Genomic DNA, 16633 nt, shown 5'->3' with positions numbered 1-16633 from the left:
ACTTCTTGATGTTTCTCTTCTTGATAGTTGCAATAGCATATATGCATGGTAATTCATCAAATTGAAACTTACTGAAAACAATCACATGTTCTTTTGTTTAAGTCCACCAAGAAAGTTATTCCTTCTTCTTCAACTCTAGAACACCATGAATCAACAGGGAAGACCTTCAATGTTGAAAAATTATAAGTTAGTACATTATGTTAAATTATATTAAAATCATAAACTAAACATAGAACATAATACTTACATTCAAAGTAAATGCTAAATCTATCTTTTTCTTCAATTCCTCCTCTACCCAACAAGAAACATCATAAAAAGTTCCTACTGCTTCATTTCTTCTTTCATAAAACCAATGTTGTAGCTTCACTTGAATAAAATCCATCATTCTTAATATAGGCAGCTCCCTTGCTTCTAATAGGACAGAATTCATTGACTCAACTATGTTTGTTGTGAGCATGTCATATCTTCGTCGTGGACTACAAGAACGTACACACCTTTCCAGTGGTTCTTCTATCAAGTAGTCATAAGTTTTCTTATCTACTTTTGCTATATATGACATGTATAGATCAAATTCTTTGAGCGTGTATACTCTTGCAGCACTTTGAAAAAGTTTTATGACCTCAATTTTCACTTTCCTTCGCTTTAGGTTTTGCTCCAAATGATAGATACAAATCCCATGATGGCTTTCAGGATATACCTTTGCAATGCCATATGCAATAGCTTGATGCCTGTCTGATAAAAAAATTAAATTCTCACGGCTCCCAATTACATTGCGAAGCTGACTAAAGTACCACTCATAGGAAATTATTATTTTCATATTCTGCTATTCCAAAGGCTAGTGGGAAAATTTGGTTATTTGCATCCTTTGAAACTGAAATCATTAAAACACCACGAAATTTTGACTTCAAAAAAGTTGCATCAACAGCAATCACTGGTCTACAATGGTTCCAACCAGATATTGATGATCCATATACATAAAAACATATAAAGAAACCTGAAAATACAATATAAAACAAGGTTAAAAGAAGTTAAGGACAGGTAGTCTTAAACTTCAGGTTACAAGGCCAAAAGTTAAGGACAAGCAGTTCTGAAGTTAGACTAACAAGGTCAAAAGGTAAGGACATGCAGTCCTTAACTTAGAGTTACAAGTTATAAAGTTAAGGATATGTAGTCCTTAACATTGAGTTCAAAGTTTAAAAGTTAAGGATGGGGAGTCCTTAACTTTGACATTCAAGTTCAAAAATTAAGAACAGCAAGTCCTGAACTTCAGGTTACAAGCTCAAAAGTTAACTGGTTAAAGACAGCATGTCCTAAATTTTATAAAACGGACTAATGAACTTTTTTTTTGATTATTTACCTGTTGTTGTTGTCTATCTTTATGTTAGTATATGTTCCCGGGTTTTTACTTCTCGTCATATACAAGTATGAAGACAATAATTTATAATTCTCTTCAGGAGTTCCTCTTATTAAAACGGAAGCAAGTTGAATAGCACGCCACGCCTTGTGATACCCAATGTCTAGTCCATGCAATTTTTGCATTTCTTCCATGACAAAAGCTGGTGTAACTTCAAACCTTGGGTCTCGAAGATTGTCGATAATGTAACCACTAATCAACTTTGAAGTTGCATGCCTTTGATCAGCTTTCATTGTGTTAACAAAGCAGCCATGATTTTTCTCAATCTTTACTATCTTGAACAATATTGAATCTTTAATTCTAAAAGCACGCACACACCACCCACACCTATCATCATTGCATTTCAACGAATATCTTGCTGAGATTGATCTAACAACCTTGAATTCAAAATGTCCTTTAATTGCTAATTCGAAAAACAGTTAATTATACTCTTCTTTTTTGTCAAATATTGATCCCACTTTTATTTCATCCAACGAAGCATTTTCTTTAAATATCGTAGTTGTGGATTTTTTTTTGTTTCAAATTTGACTTTCATCTAGTTAGTTGAGTAGAGGTTTTTTCAGCAACTTCTTTGATTACCGGTGCACTCTCTAAGACTTGAATACCCAAAGCTTGTTCCTTGTCAATCTCTATAATGCTTTGTCCTTCTACTTGAAATAGAATCAAATGTTTGAAGCACCTCTTCAGTTATTGGTTGAGCTTCAACCATATCTATTTCCATTATCTGTTGCCATTTGTTTTGATTGTCATGTTGAGTTTCTCTATTGACATGTTCAAAGGTGCTTGTTGATCTAAAAACTCTTTCCGAAATATCAACAATGAAACGACAGCCCTTGAAGAGTGAATGAGTTTTTAGTAACTCTATACATGTGTGAAGATCTAAATCTTTGGATACAAGCATTCCCTTGCTTGTTCCAATGTTGATATCAAACCATATCACTGCTTCAAACTTGTCTCTATCCAATTCAATAACTTCAAAGATCTGTTTAATGAAATCTTCAATCCGAATTGCCTCGGGTACTAGAAAGAGCTTTGTTTGATGATAAAGATACTTATAGTCTTCAGTTCATCTACCATTAAAAGCAACTATAATGCATATTATTTCCATCCTACAAGTCAAGAGAATGGGAAACTGTAACAATCCGACCGGTCGTTTTGAGCTTTTGTAGTTCGCTCGCTAGTTCTCGGGCATGACTTGCCCCGTGTAATGTAATATGACTTATGTAAATCATTGGTTTTAGTTTTCAGGATAATCGGAATAAACTTGGAAGAACAATTCCCAGTTTAAAGCTTGAAACTTGAAAGGTTTGACCAATATTTGACTTATTTGTATATGATCTCGGATTGGAATTTTTATGATTTGGTTAGCTACGTTAGGTGATTTGGGACTTAGGAGCGTGATCGAAATGCGTTTTGGAAGTCCGTGGAAGGTTTAGGCTTGGATTGGCGATATTGAGATTTCGGCGCTTTCCGGTTGATAGGTGAGATTTTGATATAAGGGTCAGAATGGAATTTCGAGAGTTGCAGTAGTTTTGTTGTGTCATTTGGGATGTGTGTGCAAAATTTTAGGTCATTCGGACGAGATTTGATAGACTTTTTGATCGAAAGCATAATTTAAGAATTCTTGGAGTTCTTAGGCTTGAATCCTATATTAAATTGGTAATTTGATGTTGTTGTGAGCATTCCGAAGTTTTGAACAAGTTTGAACGATGTCATGGAATGTGTTGGTACAATTGGTTTGAAGTTCCGGGGGGTTCCGGGATGTTTTAGGCCGAAAATCATAGCTGTAGCCGGTCCAGAAGGGTTGTAGGCCTCGGAACCCACCAGCGCGGTCCGCAAAAAAAGAAGTGCGGCCGCGGTAGGTGCTGTGCGGACCGCACAAAATGCTGTGCGGCCGCGGTGGGGAACGTTTCACTGGTCCTACTTCGGAAGCTCATGTCTTTTGATCTACAAGGAATTTTGAGATGATTCAAAAGCGAAAAATGTAGCGCTTCGTGTCTAGTTTTCAGAAACATAAAGATATCGCAATTTGGACATCTGTAGAAAAAGGTATGGCCAAAATACTAAATCCTATCACTACAGATTAAAACCTATGCGGCCGCAGTCATTTTTGTGCGGACCACGGTCATTTTTTGTGTGGTCCGTAGAGGTGGAAATCTGTGGGGTACCCTATAAATACGAGATTTTGGGTTTTATTTAATATTTTGACCTAGAGAGTTCGGATTTTGGCGATTTTTCGAAGGTTTTTCAAGAAATTCATCAGGGTAAGTAATTCTAACTCAGATTTGGCTAGAATACATGAATCTATCATTGAATTCATCATTTAATTCGTGATTTGGGATGGAATTTGGGAAGAAAAGTTGTGGAATCTTCCAAAAATATAAAATGATGATTTGAAGGACCAAATGGTACCAGAATTGGATAATTTTGGTATGTTTAGACTCGTGAGGGTATGAGAATTCTAAAAATGTAAATTTTACCCGATTTCGAGACGTGGGCCCAAGGCTCGGGTTTTGGTAATTTCGGGAATCGTGCCCTTTGTTGATTGTTTTCGCTTGGGCTTTGTTCCCTTAGCATATTGTGACATATTCATTCTGATTTTGGATAGATTTGACGCGCGTGGAGGCCACTTTGAGGGGCAAAGGCGTCGTGAGCTAGAGATTTAGCCGGTTCGAGATGAGTAATGATTGTAAATGATGCTCTGAGGGTTTGAAACCCCGAATTTGCACATTGTAGTGTTATATTGAGGTGAGACACACGCTTGATGATGAGCGTAGGGTCGTGCACTATTGGGGATTGTGACTTGGTCCATCCCGATTGATGATTTTACCGCGTATTTGATTGAAACTTATTTGCTATCATCATGATTTGGGCTGATTACCATATTTGGGCTTTGTGCCAACTATTTGAATCCTTCGAGGATTTTTATTACTATTTCCTCACTGTTTTGACTTACTACTTGAACTCAGTCATGTTATTTTTCACTATTTTACTACTCAGCCATTTTACTCAGTTTTGAGACTTAAATGATATTTTTAAATGATGTTTTGGGCTGAGAAATACTGTTTTACTATTGCCCAAGGGGCTTGTGATGATTTTTGGACTAAGTAAGTCCGAGGGCCTAGTTGTGAGGATACATTAATACTGATATGAGGCCAAGGGCCTGAGATACATAAATATGCCACGAGGTGGCTTGATTGATATGAGGTCGAGGGCCTAGATTTGATGCCATAAGATGGCTTGATATTGCACTTGGGCCGTAAGGGGATCCTCCCGGAGTCTGTACACCCCCAGTGAGCGCGGGTACCCATTGTGATGTGAGATTGAGCCCGAGGGGCTGGTATTGTTCTCTATGATTGAGCCCGAAGGGCGAGTACCCATTGTGATGTGAGATTGAGCCCGAGGGGCTGGTATTGTTCTATGTGATTGAGCCCGAGGGGCTGGTACTGTTCTATGTGATTGAGCCCGAGGGGCTGGTATTGTTCTATGTGATAGCCCGAGGGGCTGGTACTGTTCCGAGATGTTGCCCGATGGGCGGATTGTTGATACTATGCCCAAGGGGCGAGCCTTTATGTGTTTACTTTTCATAATTGACTGTCAGTTTCCTGCTTAAACATTTAAAAAGGCTTTTCATGAAAATTACATTTGAGTTAAAGGATTCTATCTATCCTTCACTGATTTATTGATTTTAAATGGTTTTACTGCTTCATTATAGAATGCTTTATGCCTTATGTGATTTCTTACCTTCAGTCATTATTTACATTAGTTACTCACTGAGTTGGAGTACTTACTTTACTCCCTGCACCCCTGTGTGCAGATTCAGGCATTGTTGGTACTGCTCCCGAGTGCTGATACCTCCAGCTTCAGGCGGGCTTTCAGAGATTACGAGGTAGTTGTTGACGTCCGCAGCCCCGTGTCTATACTCCCTTATCATCTCTATCTCTTTTCAGACATCTGTAATAGCTTAACAGACTTGTATTATGAATTATAGATGCTCATGACTAGTGACACCCCGGTTAGGGCTGTGTTGGGTTGTACTTCCGCAATTTATTAACATTATCCGCTACTTAGTGTTGCTATGTCATGTTTTAGACTGCTTTTATGATATTTAACTGTTTAAAAAGTGAATTGGGTTTAATTGGCTGGCCTTGTCTTCACGAGAGGCGCCATCACGACCGGGTTCGGGTTTAGGGTCATGACAGAAACTCAGGACATATTTTATAGATCAATCCTTGTATAATTAAGAACAAGTACTGTAAGTTCAAGACCAAGTTAAGGACCAAGTGTCCTTAACTTTTGAACTTGGAATTCAAACTTCAGGACCAAGTGTCCTTAACTTTTTAACTTAGAACTCAAAGTTCAAGACCAAGTGTCTTTAACTTTTGAACTTGGAACTTAAAGTTCAGGACTAGGTGTCCTTAACTTATTAACTTGGAACTGTAAGTAAAGGAACAAGTGTCCTTAACTTTTGAACTTAGAAATAAAAGTTCAGGACCAAGTGTCCTTAACTTTTGAACTTGGAATTCAAAGTTAAGGACCAAGTGTCCTTAACTTTTGAACTTGAAACTTGAAGTTAAAGACTGTCTATCCTTAACTTTTTACCTTGGAACTCTAAGTTAAGGACCAAGTGTCCTTAACTATTGAACATGCAAGTCAAAGTTCAGGACGAAGTGTCCTTAACTTTTTAATTTGTAACTCTAAGTTAAGGACCAAGTGTCCTTAACTATTGAACATGTAAGTTAAAGTTCAGGACCAACTGTCCTTAATTTTTCAACTTGAAACTCAAACTTCAGGATCAAGTGTCCTTAACTTTTGAACTTGAAACTTGAAGTTAAGGACTGTCTGTCCTTAACTTTTTACCTTGGAACTCTAAGTTAAGGACCAAGTGTCCTTAACTATTGAACATGCAAGTCAAAGTTCAGGACGAAGTGTCCTTAACTTTTCAACTTGAAACTCAAACTTCTGGACCAAGTGTCCTTAACTTTTCAACTTGAAACTCAAACTTCAGGACCAAGTATCTTTAACTTTTTCAAAACAATTTGCAAAACTATGACAATATGTCTTTAATATACAAAAGAACATCAAATAAGTTAAGGACATTGTGTCCTTAACATTTTCAATTCAATTTGCAAAAATCAGGACACTATGTCCTTAATATTATGTGCTCAATTTTTATAGAATTATCACAGGACGCGATGTCCTTAACCTTATCAATCCATAAATTCAAAAAAAAAATCAAATTTCTAGCATCAAATTACTAGTAACGAAATAAAAATCAATGGAAACACACAAAAATATAACTTACTGTAAATTTATGTCGATTTTTGGATGAGAAAGTTGAATTCTATAGTTTGAAATCGGAAGGGAAGCTTCTGTAATTCTATACTTTGAAATTCGACGATCACAGTGAAGTTAGTTACGTGCGCTGCTGCTGCTGCTGATCGTTAATAAAAGCGTAGGTATAAGTTATAGCAGAAGGGTATTTTCGTCCAGTCAGGTATAAGTTTATTAAACCAGTGGCTAAAAACTAAAGACATTTAAAACACTGGCTTTAAAATAAAATAGGTGCTCTAAGTGGCTATTTGTGCACACACCCCCACCTTGATGATTATTGAAGGAAAAAATTAAAGAGATTTTTACCTCCTATAGCAAAGGTTAACAACTGCAAAAAAAAACAACTTATTTATTTTAAATAAATATTATTTTAAAAATTATATTCTATAGATACCTTTTAATGTTTATAGCAATATATCTAATTTTGGTTACCTCCTACATCTAAGCCACTAAATACGCTATTCAGTTAAATTATTTTCTTTTTCTCTCTACTTTGATATATGTCATTCTCTTCCCCACGCTCTTTCCTCTCTCTTTATTCTCTTCTCCTCCCCGCCGACGCAATTATGCTCACCGCCACACCACCATTTTCTGCTTCTAAAATCAGAAAAACAAACAACGTTGATGGTTCAACGACTAAACTCTTTGTAAAGTTAAGTCCTTCGAGGCTTCTACCCCTCGGGCCAAATATATTACAAGTAGGATGATCCCTATCTTCCCCTTCTGGTAGATAAGCTCTCCAGTACCAATCCCTATCTTGAATTGTTACAAAGTATTTACCATCCAATGTCTTCTCGGATTCGGTCCTCTTTTGGCCACCAAACATTGGATGAAATAGAATTTACCCAATACCTTAATATCGGTTTCAGCAGACCTCACAACAACATGATTAGATAATGCCTCTTACTTTCAAATATACCTTGACCAAATTGTTTCTGATTTGATCGGATTGGTTCTGAGGCGGCAATTGGTAATTTATTGGATCGGATTCAGGGACCTATTGGGGCTGAGCAACTTGATTTTCTATTAATATATTTCAATGTATCACACTGTATTTTCATGTATTTCATTGTATTCATTGTCTATTTTTTCATTATAATTCAATTTCCATGTATTTCATTGTATTCACTATTTTTTTCCATTGTATTTCAATGTATCCCGCTATATTCTATGTATTTTATTGTATTTACTGTCTCGCTATATGCCATGAATGTATTCATATGTTTTTTTTAATTAATATAATTTATGTATTCAGATGTATTATATAATTTCTCTGAAGATTGCTATGTTTCTGATGTATTTTTCGGTTGAGAATCTTTTTATAACTATTGTAATTGAGTTTGTTGAGTTATATTAGGAGTCTATTATGTTAATTGATTCACTTTCCGTTTAAAAACAGTGTAATCCCTTGTTTCACGACGTGAATACAGTTGAATACAATAATTTGTCCAGCTGTAATCCCATGTTTCACGTCATGAATACAGTCGAATACACTCGAATACAACAACTGATTAGCTGGACTTCCCTGATTCACACCTATTTTTGCTATTGTATTCATGAATACATTAGCTTAAATACATCTAATATATCTTATAACAACAGAAAACATATCTACAATCCGTAATATAGCAATTGATATCTATAGATAGCTAATTACCACTAAAAGATAGTGCTTTAAAAAAATTTCTCAAAATTAAATGAGGGAAAAAGTGAAAAAAGGAAATACAAAATTGTAGGGAAATAGCAGTTAAACGGAAGATTGAGAAGTGGCGTAGTGGATAAGTTATGGGTCATGGCAAAGTGGGTGGAGTGCGTGGTTACACCTTTGAAATTTTCTGTTTTTTTTTTCTTTCTATTTACATGCATGACATAATTTGCGGTTTTAGAACCCGAAATTTTCAAATAAATATGTACTCCTTTCGTTTTATTTTAAATAGACTTTTGGAGCTTGTATTAAAATATGTTGTGATATTTCTATGATTATAAAACTATGTTATTAAAATTATATAAGAAAATTAAAATTAAATTATTTTTAAATATAAAAATTATCATTTTTTCTTGAAACTTTAAAAGGTACAGTAAATAGTATAAAAACAAAAGAGTACAAGATTAAGTTGAATGTTTTCTCTTATATTTATTGAATTTTAAGGGTACAATTTGAATGCTTTCTTATGTAGTTCTTTGTTGAAAGTCATCACTAATTCTTGGTACATGGTTTCTCGTGTTTTGTTTTTTCGGGTACAAATTCTCTCTTTACATGACATAATTTAGAGTGAAAATCATTTTTTACCTTCAAATTTGATCTAAAATCTTCCGCCGCCGTTCACCGTTCACCATACTTTTTTGACAAATATTCTGACACAAGCAACGAAGCTTCTTTTTCTCTTTAAAGTCCCAACCATCTTTACTCGCTTTCTCATGTTCGTTATTCCTTGTATGTCCCTTCCATGAAATTTTTGTTTACCGAAAAAACAATATAGTTAAATTTATAATGTAATTTATAGATATGTGGATTAAATTGATCTGATAAAATAAAATAATGAAGAACAGAAGCAAATAAAATAAGAATATATAAGGAAAAGAAAAGTCTGAGCTTCATAATTTTCCCACCGGAATCAATTATACTTGGAAAACCTCAAGTACACTTGTATAAAGCTTAAAAGAATGAGACAGAGAATACTAGTCTTTTGCTATCAATATTTCTTTTCTATACAATAGAATAAAAGCCTCTATTTATACTAGAGCTATGAGAGTGTGGTCTACCAATGTTGAATTGCTTCTTATTCGGCTACAAGTTTGTATCCGGTGTCAATATCTTATCCAACCACATGTTTGTTCCGGTGTGAACATGGTTGAATCACTGGTGATTGACACGCGTTACTTTCTAATTCACCCGTCGTCTTCTGAGATATGATTTTTACCGTATACAACTTTAGGCAGCACAAATGATGCTTTAATAGAACCAAATACTCCTTTTTTAAAATTTCTCATTCAGTGTGCAAAATCCATTTTCGAAGTTTCAGCATGGGATTAAAGGAATTTCTACCAAAGGCAACTCTATTCTCAAGACTCAAAATAAATACCTTTGGTTAAAGATATAGTACTAGTATTTATTACTTCACCGCAACTTTGACAGCGATAGAGCCAAATACTCCAAAACTACTAGAACCAATTTGGAAATATGTTCAGAATGCGTAGCAAGTAGCAGGAACTTGCACAGATTAAAGATATTTTTTATTTTTTAACTCTTCAGGAAAATTATGTCTTCTTGAAGAGAAGTGTCAAAAATGAAAAACTTAAAGTGGTAAGTTCCGAACCTTGAATTTTGGAGTTAACTTTTCAAACTTGTGTGACAACTGTATCTACATTAGGAAACGCTATCGAATTCTTGAATCTTATTGATTATTTTCACTTGCTTAATTATCTAGGAGATGAAGAAAAGAATATTTATAGAGGAAGCTTAATATTTCTTACTGATACAGAAAATGCCATATTTTAACTTTGCAAGCTCTGAGATCTGCCCAGTTAGCCCTATTTAATATGTAAATATCGGGTCACACAAAAAAACAGAATAAATCTGAGAATAATAGACCCATGTTCATTAAACAGCTTCTGTAGATGTCCTTGTAGTGGAAAAATGGCTTTTGAAAATGTGCCATGGGGAAGAAAAAAAAGTAATCAGTGAGCTACCACACACTCTTAATAATATGTTATTTTTCAATTTCATAATTTTTATTTACCAATAGGTCAAAGATAAACAATTAAGATGACCATCTGGAAAATTCAGCCTCCAATTCCTCACCCCATTTTTCTTCTCTAAGAAAATCCTTAATAATCAAAGCACCAACTTGTCCAGAAGCGGTATTGGCCACCCATAATTTCGGACTAAAGATATTTTAAGCCAAATTAACTATTACGTCTTCTTTCTTTTTAATCAAAGAAATTATTATGATATCGGTTGATTTTTTAAAATAGAAACACCAGTATCAGTATAGCTTTTAAAATTTAATGTTCTTTTAAAGCAGCCGACGAACAGCTTGTTTGGATGGTTGTTACGCATCGTTTCATAATGTATCATATCGTACTGTATCGTTTGATAAATACAATGTTTGGATAGATTGTGTCGTTTGCCATCATTTTATGATATCACGCACCAGCAATATGAAGAATAAACTTACAATATTATAAAGAAAAATTATGATACAAGGTAAAATTACTATATAAAAAAGTAGGGTAAATGATAAAATAAAATAATTTAATAATAATAAAGGGTGAGATTGAGAGAAAAAGACAATGTAACGACGTGACCACACCAAATCAGTCGTTACATAAAGTGGCACGTTTCGTCGTTATGTAACGACGGATTTAACGATACGATACAATAAAATTTAAGTAACAATCAAAACAAACATTGTATTTAAAGTAACAATACGATACGACACAATGGTAACAACCATCCAAACAAGCTGTAAAATGCAAGCCACTTCAAAAGGAACAAAAGGAAATAGAAGAGCAAAAAGATGCAATAACCAAATCACTGTGAAGGAATACATCACTCAAAGCTTTGTAAATGAGAACTAGAATGCTTATTAGACTTCAAATATTAGCTCTCAAATTTTGTAACCAAGACAAAGAAATCGCGCTGACAACCAGTTTAAAATAGCAGCAAAGTAAAAAGAGAAGACGAGGAAGAAGAAGATAAAAGGAAGGAAATGGCGGAAGAAAGCAGAGAAATCAAGCTAGCATTCTCGCAGAAACCCCAAAAATCTTAGGTTGCTCCTAAGTTGACATAAACACAAAGTAAATCCACTATCATAGATTTACTTTGTTATAACTAACAAGACATAAGGCAAGCTACATGATCCCATATCAACGGGCTAGAGCCAGTATCTTTCTTCAAGTTCTGCATTTGACAGTAACAACCTAACCAATTCCGCAGATTGCTCAGACTCCGGAGACATCATGCATTCTGTTATAGCCGAAACAGTAATAACCACCACACAAATACTGTATCACATCCTGTATACAAAGGTGAAATGCTATTTCCTAACATATTACTTGGGTGCACTACATCATCTTAGTTGACTAAAACTGACCAGGAAAGAGTTTCAACAATTACTGAACTGAATCAGCTGCAGGGGCTGCATGATGGTTTACAACCAACGGAGGACGTAGAGCTTTGTGATCAGAAAGTTTCTCCTTACGTGCCTTGTACATCTCTTCTGTCTCAATGACAACCAACCTTTTCACCTAAGATCAAAAGGAGAGATACAAATATATTAATCTTCACATGGTAACTACGAAAGTTGTGTGTACCAGACTAGATATTTGAAGGCAAGAGAAATCATTAAACTAGTCCATATTGATAGCAAAACACTATCAAAACCTGCTGAAGCATTCCCCTAACAGTAGGCGTGTTCCACCGCATTACAGTCCGATTGCATTTCCGCAGACGCAATGCTTCTAGGGTACGCCTATGGAGCCTCCTAGTGCCTGGAATACCCCTTACAAGGGTTATGTATAGATTAGGGCTCCATGAGATTGGAGCACAAGCTTTAAAAGCATTGTAAGCACTCATCTCTTCCTGCTTTACCGCTTGCTTTCCTGTAGCAGAACAGACAAGAAACTTCTCATTCAAAAGAAGCACGTCAATTAAAAAGAGTAAGATTTGCAGGGATGAGTTCCTAAAAGAAAAAAGACGACGAGCATCTTAGCAGGAAGATACAGGTTAGCTGGAAATTGGAAATGTATCAGATTGCATGATTCTGAAAACGAAAAGGAAAAAAAACTGGTAATATAATTTACAATCAGCATATTATAAAAAGAGTGAGGCACTCAGAGAAATAAAATTCTCCGTATTGGGAGAAAACTGCATCACAATCAACACAAGTAAACTCATAGCTTGGAGATTGAAGTATGTGAATTGCATGGTACTTAGGTGAAATTCTGCCCCTCTGAAAAGACCTTCCGTATAGTAGCCCTAAGAGGTCACCCCATGATTGGAAACAGATAGTAATCAAAAGAATCCTCTCCCTAACAACTTAAAACTTTTAGATTGGGCAATTCACACTGTTCAACATGTCATCAGAGCAAGCAGAACTGCTGGATTCGAGTGTCACCACTACCCAAAATTATTGCACATACTTGACCCAAGAAAAAAATCAAGTCCGTCCGTGAGGAACATATTGCAGACATATTAAAATTAAGTATCCATTCTTTACTAGCTGGTCTTTTATATGAAGTGATTCACACAACTCAACACACTCATTGTGAAAGGAAACAGGGAACTGGACAACTCAAAGAGTCAAAACTACTCTTTCCTGAACAATGTACAACAAATAAAGAAGAAAACTGTGGAAACAAGAGAACTCAATGTTTTTTTGTGTGTTTTGGATAGAAGTAGAAGGGATGCTTACAGCAGTAGATGAGAGGAAATCTGCATTCATGGTTTGAAAAACTGCTGCTAGTTCTTAAACATGAACCAGTCGAGCCAAATCTAGACTATTGTAGACTAACTCAAAATAGTTAAATAACTTGGACGAATCTGTAAAAAAAAATGCAGCAAGTTCCAAGTGGAGAGACGTAAAACTGGATTCTAAACGAGCACCTTTGAGACCCTTGAACTAGAATATTTGACTTTGAAACCCAGATTTTATAATAATCACCACATACTTGAAAATTCAAAGGCAAGATAAAAGATGTGAAAGCATAAAATAATGCACCAACACTGAGCCTTTTGGAGCTATGAACCAATGATGGGATAATCAAGTGTAAACCATTGGGATTTGTCGAATTTTTTAATCTCTATGAGAATAATATTTTCTCATCCTGCATTGGTTCTTTATTCAGAAATGCTGATGCATTACTTTAACTCTTATATCATTTATTTAAGATATGTGAAGGTGGTTTTCGAACTTCGACTCTGAAAAAAGCCAATGTTTTATACTCCCCCATCTCAGATTTAAATGCCTCACGGAAGGGCAATAACAAACTTAATTCTGCTCCTCTTTATTTGAGATTTACACAGTGATTGTTTAAGTTTTTTAAAAACAATATAGACTTAGTAATAAATAGTTTTCTCATCTGACTAAAAAATGTTCAAGAACAAGTCGTTGTAAACATCATTTTCTCAAGTACAGACACAGATTTCACTTTTTAGTTGCCTCTCATCCACTAAGATAATACCCATCTCAGCTTTACTTCATGACACATCAAATGATGATTTCTCACATTTCCCAAAACGCTTTTACTCCGGTCCTTTATATTATTGTGAGAAGAGTAGTTATTGTGGCATTTCTATGACAGTTCAAAAATGCTGACTATCTACTCTAGTCAAATCAAATAAATTGCTTCCCTAACAGCAAAGAGAATAGTCAATATTGAGAAATTTATGCATACCATCTATCTCTACATGAGCATATATGTTGGCACTCTTTCAAGGTCAATTGAATGAGTTCAAACTTTGTAACCACTTGAGACTCAACAAAACTGGGGCCTTTCAGGAAAGTAAAAGTATGAACCTTATGAGTGAGGAAGTCCTACCTTAGCTTCAGCAACTCCTAGCGCCCCCCCCCCCCCCAAAACCCCCATTTTTACACCGACTAACCAAATAGAGAATGGAGAAAAGAAGTTCTCTCGAAAGTGTGCAAAAGTTTCTCTCAATACAAAAATGGTTGGCTAGTAAGTTATCGCTTGACACAAGTTTAATGCATCTAAATAATGCAAACAACTATAAGATGTTCTTTCCTCTATTACCGCATAAGAAAAAAAAACTTAACATTACTCAATGAAGATGTAACAATAATCTCGAAGAAACAGTTTGCTATAAGTAGAACAATGTCAAGCTCTGCTATGTGCTCATTTCAAACCAATATTCCCACTATTTCAAACCAATATCACTTTAAACCAATATTCCCACTCAATCTAGGTGTCCCTTTCCTCCAGCTCACTTTTATTTTTTCTGGTTCAGTTAGACCTTGTCTAAGTAAATCAGAAAGTAAGCTCACGTCGAAATTACTACTGTCCAACACGAGTACATACCCAAACAATAGCATCAACTCAAAAACATCAATAACAACTTCCAATCGTAACCAAAATCAACTTTTGAAGATGATAAACTTATTGATTTCCTTACCTTAGAACCTTAGATTCTTCATTAACTCTTCTCTTACTTTCCCTGCTTCCACATATCCTGTATAGGTGAGTTGAAGACTCTAATGGATGGGGTTGGGCCTTTTTTCTACCCAAAAGGAACTTTTTCTATTCTTGTAAAATAGTTCATCGTTTACATGAAATCTAGAAAGCAGCTGAAAATCAAATTCAGCACGGAACCCTGTACACGGGTAAAACCAAGCTCACGGTATGCCTCGGTTTCCGATGAAGTAAACAGAGCAAGAAACGTGAAGGCAAGGAACCGGAATCGAGGCAAGGAGCCCCTCGATCCAGGGTCCGGGTGAAATGCTTACCCTTGGGGATATCGGGGCCATAGCCCCCCGTCCGGTTCGAACCCCAAAGGCCTTGGAGAGCATTACCAGACGATCGAGCACGACCAACAGCAAGCCGTGATATCCGCAACCGGCCGGATATCACGGCGTGAATCTCGGCACGTATCGACAGAGAACCGGTGATTAGTTAAACAAAAGATTTTTACCTTTTATAGAATTGTACTTTGGGTAAAACTCCTCTACTATATATAGGGGAGTCTGATTATTCATGGAGGACATTGTAACACGCATACCAAGGCAACATACTATTATTTTATATGTTATTCAAAGTTCTTATTCTTGTTCATCAGTGCTTGGTCATTGTGAGGGCGGATATTTCATTAAGGCTATTGCTAAGTCCGGAATCACCCTCCTCGAGTAGTTTGATAATTTAGTACCTCCTTTATCTGTTTAATCTAACGCAATTTATCGTTTGTATCGAATTAATCTGCGTATCCTTAAAACTACTAATAAATTTAATTGTTATCCGTTTTTTAGGGTGAACAAATCCATTAACGAATTATAGGTTTCCATTCTAATTACAGTCCAAAAATTGTCAAAATAAGCCATTTTAGAGATACCCAATACCCAGTGGCGGAGTCAGGATCTCCACGAAGGGGGTTCAAATTTTTTTTTTTTGTAGCTAGTGGGAATTGAACCCATGAGACCTTATGTAGATTTTGAACCCTCTTGACCACTAAACTACACTTTTGGATTATGTTAAGGGTGTTCAAAACTTAATATATAGAGATAAAAAATAGATTTTGCCTTATATATACAGTGTAATTTTTCGGCGAAGGGTGTTCGCCCCCCCCTAAATCCGCCCCTGCCAATACCATAAACAGAAATTCTATTACAAGATGCACAAATAGACATAGACACAGATTATTATCAGTAGATGCAATTGAACTTTGGAAATGGACTTAGAAAAGAAAAAAGAGATTTTTCAAGCTCTCGTACTAAAAAGGGAATGGCAATGATACGAGCAAGAATTTGTTGAAGATCAAAGTTGAGAACTTACTGTGCGGAATGCTCTCTCTGAAGTCCGCTCCTCTGGGGTTTTTTTCCAGCAATGGGCTGAGCTGAGGTTTTCCGAGTTTGAGACACTTGCCTTTGCCCTATGCTGTGCTCTTTTTTTTTTAAAGAAAAGCTGTGGATTGGGCTGCAATTATTAATGGGTTAGAATTTAGAACTTCTGTGGATTGAAAGAAACAAAAAAAATCTTGTTACCCTTTTTGGTAAAACTAGTGTCATATTATAGTTACTCCCAAAAATAATAATCGGTGCATTAGCAAATATAATTATTTTTAATTGATCGGCCAAATATGTAACTTGTCCCTTTTTTGGTCAAGTTAGGAATCTTGACCCAGGCTGAACTAGGACTCCTGTAACCTAATTTAGG

The 16633-nt window shown here is 35.7% G+C and overlaps 1 protein-coding gene across 1 annotated transcript; it reads right to left on the bottom strand.

Annotated features, from left to right (window-relative positions):
- Positions 1-11463: 11463 nt before the first annotated feature.
- Positions 11464-16390, bottom strand: LOC107821148 (uncharacterized). Its single transcript, XM_016647557.2, has 3 exons — positions 16253-16390; positions 12135-12352; positions 11464-11998 (listed from the first exon to the last, which is right to left on the bottom strand). The coding sequence occupies exons 2-3, from the start codon at positions 12324-12326 to the stop codon at positions 11864-11866; spliced, it is 327 nt and encodes a 108-aa protein (XP_016503043.1). The 5' UTR covers positions 12327-12352; positions 16253-16390; the 3' UTR covers positions 11464-11863.
- Between the last annotated feature and the right edge of the window lie 243 nt (positions 16391-16633).

The sequence above is a fragment of the Nicotiana tabacum genome, chromosome 3, assembly GCF_000715075.1.
Source record: "Nicotiana tabacum cultivar K326 chromosome 3, ASM71507v2, whole genome shotgun sequence".
Taxonomy (NCBI): domain Eukaryota; kingdom Viridiplantae; phylum Streptophyta; class Magnoliopsida; order Solanales; family Solanaceae; genus Nicotiana; species Nicotiana tabacum.
The sequence above is the reverse complement of the archived record's forward strand: the minus strand, read 5'-3'. Positions and strand labels throughout refer to the sequence as shown.